Source organism: Magnolia sinica, chromosome 13 (assembly GCF_029962835.1).
Source record: "Magnolia sinica isolate HGM2019 chromosome 13, MsV1, whole genome shotgun sequence".
Classification (NCBI taxonomy): Eukaryota; Viridiplantae; Streptophyta; class Magnoliopsida; order Magnoliales; family Magnoliaceae; genus Magnolia; species Magnolia sinica.
In genome coordinates, this window is record NC_080585.1 from 28616168 (window position 1) to 28623773 (window position 7606).

At 45.6% G+C, this 7606-nt stretch overlaps 1 protein-coding gene across 1 annotated transcript; it reads left to right on the plus strand.

Moving 5' to 3' along the window:
* Positions 1-28: 28 nt before the first annotated feature.
* LOC131223381 (uncharacterized) lies at positions 29-1434 on the plus strand. Its single transcript, XM_058218789.1, has 4 exons — positions 29-285; positions 410-514; positions 603-803; positions 940-1434. Exons 2-4 carry the CDS (start codon positions 428-430, stop codon positions 991-993), a joined length of 342 nt encoding a protein of 113 aa, XP_058074772.1. The 5' UTR covers positions 29-285; positions 410-427; the 3' UTR covers positions 994-1434.
* Positions 1435-7606: the final 6172 nt, after the last annotated feature.

The following is a 7606-nucleotide window of genomic DNA, read 5'->3' on the forward strand; positions in this document are numbered from 1 at the left end:
TTCACAGTTGTGCCTACTATTACTCCTGCAGTAGTTGGAGAGCGGAGGATATTTTTAGGTCCTGGAGCAGGTTGTGCCTGCCTTGCTGCATAACTAGAACTAGGATATCGCTAAGCAAGGGACGCCGTGCGTGCCAACAATGGTATAGAGGTTCTTTTGCATCTTCTCCATCCTAGGATATTTACATCTCCAGCTTCTCTCGACTGCCTACACGCTCTAGCATGCCGAGTCCTGATTGGTTTAGCCAGAGACAATACAATTGCACACATATTAACAAAGCTTTAGGTGAGCGACCATTGTATCTTTTGATGATCTTAGTTAATGCAGCTTACTCAATCACGAATTAAAGTTTTTGTGTATAGTTTTTCTAACAGTATGTTGCTATGTTTGCATTGTTTACTTTGTGTAGTGTGACTTGCATCCTAATATGGGCCACGTATTATCAGAATCCTTCCTATCCTCAGTGCAAGCATTTGTTTCAGTTTCTCAGTGTTCATCAATCTCCAGATGGAAGGTATATGATGGCCCTGTTTGTAATTATCTTTCAATATTTACCAATTCCTAAACTCGATACTAATAACAAACCCCTGTTGATTGAGAAGGTGTTCCTATCAATTTTAGAGAAGTTCTTCTCCAAGTTTCTGAACTTGCCTGATGTAAATAGGAGGTTGAGGAAGATCATCTCCATCCTCTCAAGCAACCAGCCTCCCTGCCCTCAACTATATCTATACAGCACAGCTGACAAGGTCATTCCAGCTTGGTCGGCAAAGTCTTTTATTCAGGAGAAGAAATCTGGGAGAAAGGTATGGTGAATCATACCTAGGCCAAAATGGGACTAACCAAGATATGTTTTCTGAATAGTTCTTTACTTTTTTCAATTGCATTATTAATATAGCTACACTTTCTATTTCTTGTTATGACTACTACATCAATTTCCAGGTGAAACCGAATGCAATGGTTAAGGACAGCTTTCTTGGGGGCATCACTCTCTGATCATCTCAAACCTGACTTCAATCCTCTTATCATGAAGAAACCCCAAACTGAAACTAATACAAAATTGGATTAATCCCATCTTGTAGGTAAGTGGTTAGTCAATCATTTGTTGTCTTGCTCAGGCCTTGACAAATGAATGGGCTAGGTTGCAGGGCCTGCTATGCATCCATACACATCCATCTGCATTTCTTTTCTTGTTTGAGAGTTTCATTTCATGTCTTGCAGCTAGCAGGCTAGAGCTACCTGTTGAGGTTGCAGGGGCCTGCTACGCACAATTTAAATGGAGAATGCTGGTAGAGGCAATGATGACGTTGGCCTGGAAGCAGCAGAAGATGGACAGGCACTGTTATCTCAGGGTCCACCAAGCACGACGACACCGGTGATGACGGGCGCGACCATGACTTTGTATTATTTGTGGAACTTAATGTTGTGTAACAGTTTGATTGATTTAAAGTAGTTAAACTCTACATAGACGGTTATTAACTGTTTTATTGGTATTGTGGCTTTCATGATTGATTGTTTCATGGGTGGACTGAATAAATATTTAAAAAAGAAAAAACATTTTTAACCTCAATTTGTAACCGAGGCTTGAATTTAGCCTCAGTTATTGATAACCAAGGCTGAAATTCCCGTGGCTAAAGACTTTAGCCTCGGTTGTTGAGAACCGAGGTTAAAAATAGATTTAGCTTCGGTTGAAGGCAATTGAGGCTAAAATTTGGATTTAGTCTTAGTTGAAAACAATGGAGGCCAAAATTTTGATTTAGCCTCATTTCGAAAAAATTGAAGCTAAAAAGGTTTTTGGCCTCACTTGAAGAACCGAGGCTATAAAAGTCATTTTAGCTTCGGTTGCTAAAATTGAGGCTAAAGCCTTTAGCCACAGGGGTTTCAACCTCGGTTTGGATAACTGAGGCAAAACTGAGGCTAAAGGCTTTAGCCTCAATTTTTAACCTTTTTAGCCACAGTTTTGAACCGGGGCTAAAACTCCCTTTTCTTGTAGTGAACTATTGAGAATATATTACCAAATTATGTAAATAATGATCATTGTTCAAGGATTATCTAGCATATGAGCCTATCATATAGTGAAAGCAAGTATCACAGTAATGGCAATCTAGTGCAAACTACGTTTAGCTAATTTAGAAATGGAAAGCTCAAGGGGAAAGTCATCACCTGTATGGTAATGTCCACGTACTCGGTCCAAGTCTTCTTGTGGCTTGCGGTTGCTCAAGGATTATCCTAAGATTATAGTTTGTCTTTGTCAGGTATTTCTATAGCTTTGTACATCTAACAAAAGTTCAAAGGGTTACAACAACAAGGTCCTTTAAGCTTGTGATAGGCCCGCCATGTGTTTTAACAAGGTGTTCTGACAGGATTTCCAGCTCAACCTTACCAGGGGGTTGGACTGGTCCTCCCACATGGACCCCATATGTACCTGGTGGGCCCCATGGATGGGCTCAGGTGAGAGTTTGATTTCCACAAAGAGAAGTTTCCATGTGTGTCACTGCTGCTCTATCACCTTTGGGGGCACATGGTTAATTAATGATGATTAACGTTGTCACATGCAGACCAGTGTTGTTTGAATGTAGTTCATGTGATTTGGCACCGCCCATTTGTAGTGCAGGTAGTTCAGTGTTGTTCAGATGCAGTTTGACACTGTCCCGAACATTGTCTAGCATCTGCTGGACAGTGTGGATGGAGGACACATGTGTCAATGGTAGGCCCCACCGTCATATAGATGGTGTAAACAAAACACTTACATTAGGTTGGGATATACTGTACAAATGGTGCAGATAAAACATTCCTATCATGGTGGGGACCTTATGCGCCGATGGACGGCCCGGATCTCAGGCAGATGATCGGCCTGGATTAGAACAGACTCATCAAGGTGGGTACCTAGCAGCTTGCAGCAACTGTGCCGTTGGTGTGGGGTGCCCCAGTCAACTGTTTCCCATCGACCAATCTCTGGATGGCGAGGTCACAACACTTTCATCATGGTTGGCCCCACATCTAAATAGCGCAGGGTGGGTCTCGCCTGCTGACAAAGTGGGCGGACGGAGCGGATATGCAGTAAGGTGGCCTGCGTCCAAACCTTGGACGGTTTGGATTCAACATATGCATCCGATGGGGCTACACCCTCCCAACTGGGCGGAATGCTTCAAAACAGACCCAGGATGGTATACTTCATGGGCGTGGCCCACCAGGGATACCCTTTGGATGGTGTGGATGCACCACATGTGTATGAAAAATGGGGTCCCTGGACACATTTCGCAATGGTGGATCCCACAGATTTTGATGCCGTCAGCCATCGGTGGAATCTACCGTCAAAGAAAAACGGTTGGACGGCTGAGATTTCTTGATGGGGTCCCCCTGTCCCACGTGGGAAACAGATGGACGGCTAGATGTGACTGCGCGTGGGTGGACCCCACAGATTGTATATGTATCACACTTTCTAATAAAATACTATTTTATTTATTATATTCTCCCATGCAGCAACGTCCAGCACTGAACGATCTGGGAACGTCCATTGGTGGACGGGCTAGGTGTAAAACATCTAGGTTGACCACCGTAATCATCTGATGGTGCGGCCCACCCAGCTGAAGTTTGAAATGGATGGACGGTCCTGGATGCATTCCACAGATACTGTTCTTCATGCATCAGAGGTATATGATAATTCCATGCACGTACAGATGCATGCATTAACATATTTTATTATTATTATTATTATTTATATATATATATATAAAACAAGACGTCTAGGCCTGAGGAAATGGATGGACGGCCTGGACGAGCTACGTCATCAAGGTGGGGTCACATACGTGGCCCGGTGACCGCTGTGGGGTGGGGTCCACCTGCTGATGCAGGGTGCGGCCCACCTGTACCCGTGCAGGGCCCAAAATTTAGGCAGCTCACCAGTTTTGGGTGAGGCCCACCTGCATTTGCGCAGGGCCCACCAGCAGTTTGGTGAAGCCCATATGCAGCCCGCCTGTTTTTTTTTTTTTTTTTCTGGCAACGTGCTGACTGACGTGAAACAGCCTCTGTTGCAGCTGTTTTGAAGGCCACTTTCCGGCCCCGATTTTAGCTCAAACGGGGCTCTCTTCTGGGCCGTTTTTCGACCCACCTTGGTGTCCAACGGAGGCGTGGTGGCTGCCATTTTTTCTTAGTCAAAGGACGACCCGAAGCGGGACGTTTTCTCCTTCGGTTTTGGGCTGATATAAGTCCGACTTCTAGTCATACTGCGGCTTGTTTGCAGGCTGCATGCACATAGCCGGGGCCATATACACGTCATTGTTTGGCCCCAAAACAGGGCCGTTCTTAGGCCGGTTCGGCCTTAAAACGCTACTCCTACGCAGGTCACATTCCTTTCCAAAACAGAGCCTGTTTTTGGCTCCATGAACAGCCCCTGCTGATGGGTGTTTTTCAGCAATGAGCATGTGTGGGCGAGGTGTGATGGGGCCTTAGTTTTGGGTTTATTTTTAGAGTTTAAAAAAATAAAATAAAATGGAGAAAGAGGTCTCACCTTCCACAGTTGGGTCCGTCCCGAACTTGGGCTGGCGTGTAAGCACCCACCGATCCTACTCTTTCTTCCTCTCTTTTCTTTCTCCTTCCCCTCTCTCTCCCACTCAAATGGTGTGGCCGTGGGCTCACACTGACTCGGCTCGGTCCGGTTTTCACAGACTGAGTTGGGGCAGTGTGCTCCAAGCTCACCAAGGATGCTCTCCTCCTCTCTGTTTTCTCTCTTCCTTCTCTCTCCGATTCTTTCCTTTCTCAACTCTCTTTCTGTGTGCAGTCTGAGAGGCTGAACCTCTCCTAATATAGGCAGGGAGGGGAAGATCCAGCGGCTGAGATTTGCTCTGCAAATCTCGAAGCGATGGCCGCCGGTGGCTGCCTCTGATTTTTACCGAAATGGAAACGCGGCTGTAATCCCTCCTTGTTTGGGTCACTTTTGGTTGGAGAGAGAGAGCTGGCGTCTGCACGTCGGCAAACCCCTGGGTAAACCGACGCCGCTCTCCCCATAACAACAGTGGTACGATCGCCGTCTGTTTATCCGTGACAAAACGTACGGCCAGGGATCGATTCCCTTCGTCTGATTACGGGGGGCCACCACCTTATACAGTTTTGTTGGGGTGGGTCCCACCGACAAATTGGACAGTCCGGATTGTCCGGAAAGTGGACAGGGTGGGCCACCTTGAGGCTCAAAGGCCACGTTTTTCAAACAGCGTGTTGGCGGGAACTTATTTGAGAATTCCTTGCATTTGGTTCGGTCAAACGCTCTTTGACCATGAGTAGCCGTCCAGTGTACCTCGTGTACTATCACTTGGGTGCACGTGCACCTAGTTTTGTGAGCCACCATGATCCTGGTGCTTGATCTGTCCCATTCAAATGTCTTGTGGCCCATTTCACACCCTTCAGGTCCTCATTTTTGCCCATATGATGTGTTCCACTGGTCAGATAGGCACAAGGTTTCATTTCAACGGTGGAATGGACATTTGAGGGGTTCCAAGTACCTTCTTGACTTTAATTTATTATTCTAAGGTGGTTAGTGGATGCATGGTGTCATTGTGGCTTAAAATTTTTTGTTCATAACCTGTTTTAATCTAAGGATTTTTTGAGTTTTACCTTTCGGGTGGTGTTGGGTTCGACTTGGTCCATTTGGATCGTGGTGGTTGGATTCATCATCAAATGGGAGCTCCGACCTACACGTGTAAAGTTTAAATTTAATCGTCTTTAATCCCCATAATCGGGTTTTCAGAGGTAACACCTGTGTACCGAAGGTACAAGGTGTTACACTTCTCCTCTTTCTTTCATCTTACAAAATCTTCCAGTTATTGCCTCCAACCAAACCGTCAGATTTTTACTGGGACGCATTGTGGCTGTTGCAAAAGGTGAGCTTTAAGCAGGTCAGAGATAGATTGAGATGTAATCCGCTGCATCTCATAGAGGTGCACGGTTTCTATTAATAACTTGAGAGGAGAACAATCAGCCACTGATTTGGAGGGCTGTTACAAGATATACATGGTAACTGAAATTGTGAGGCTAATTACAGCTGTGTACAATTGGAGCAAGATTATCTAATGACACCAGGATATCTCATGGATCATGAGTTGCCTTACGGGGTGGATCCATGAGATATTTTCCATGCATGCCTTCTAATCTATCACCCCCCTGCAAGTGTAACGGTTCTGAAAGAACCGAGAGCTTTGACTTGAGAAGAGAGAAACGGGCGGAACTTAACGGTTTTGTGAGTACGTCAGCAAGTTGGTCTTCAGTGGAGACGAACCAGACATTAAAGGCTCCATTGGCCGCATGATCACGGACAAAATGAACGTCGATCTCAACATGTTTCAACCGAGTGTGACATACCGGATTGACCGATAGGTAAGTTGCTCCAAGGTTATCACAAAGCACTATAGGAGTGGATAGGGGGAGTCCTAACTCATGAAGGAGAGATTGAAGCCAGAGAACTTCAGCGACTACATTGGCAACTCCCCGGTATTCGGCCTCGGTGCTGGATCGTGCCACTGTAGATTGTCTCTTTGAACTCCAGGAGATAAGATTTTTGCCAAGAAAAACACAATACCCATTAGTGGATTTTCGATCATCAATAGATCCGGCCCAGTTTGCATCAGTATAGACTGTAAGACCTAATGTGGACTGAGTGGAGAAATAGAGACCATGCGTAATAGTAGATTTGAGATAACGGAGAATCCTTTTGACCAAGCACCAGTGATCCTCTGTAGGAGATTGCATGAACTGAGCGACCTTATTGACGGAGAAAGCAATGTCTAGTTGAGTGAAACTGAGGTATTGGAGGGCCCCAACAGTACTTCGAAAGAGGAAAGGATAGGACAAGGGAGTACCTCCAAACTTTGATAGCTTGCAGGACGTAGCCATGGGAGAGTTAACAGGCTTCACACCATCCATCTTGAGTTTGAGTAAGAGATCACGAATATACTTTTGCTGAGATAAGAACATACCATCCAGAGTATGGTGACACTCGACTCCCAAGAAATAGTGAAGTGGGCTCAAGTCTTTTAGGGAAAACTCCAGGCCAAGATCCCTAATAAGATGATCGACCGAGTCGGAGTTATCCCCTGTGATGATGATGTCATTCACATAGATGAGAACCAGTTGGAGATTGGACCCAGACCATCGGATAAATAGAGAAGTATCGGACTTGGATCCCATGAAGCCCATGCGAACCAAGTAACTACTGAGATGAGAGAACTATGCCCGCGGGGCCTGTTTGAGGCCATAGATGCTACGATGGAGTCGACAGACATGGTTGGGTTGAGCCGGGTCAACAAACCCTGAAGGTTGTGCCATATAGACGGTCTCTGCAAGAAAGCCCTATAGAAAAGCATTATTAACATTGAGTTGGCACAAGGTCCATCCTTTGGACAAGACAAGGTTGCAGACAGTTCGGACTGTGGTTGGTTTGATGACAGGGCTGAACGTTTCTCCATAGTCAAGTCCCGGTTTTTGGTGAAAACCCTTGGCCACAAGACGCGCCTTGTACCTGTCCACTGAACCATCTGGGTTGTGTTTCAACTTGAAGACCCACTTGTAACCAACGAGGTTCATATCATGATGGTAGGGAACAAGAGACCAGGTACCA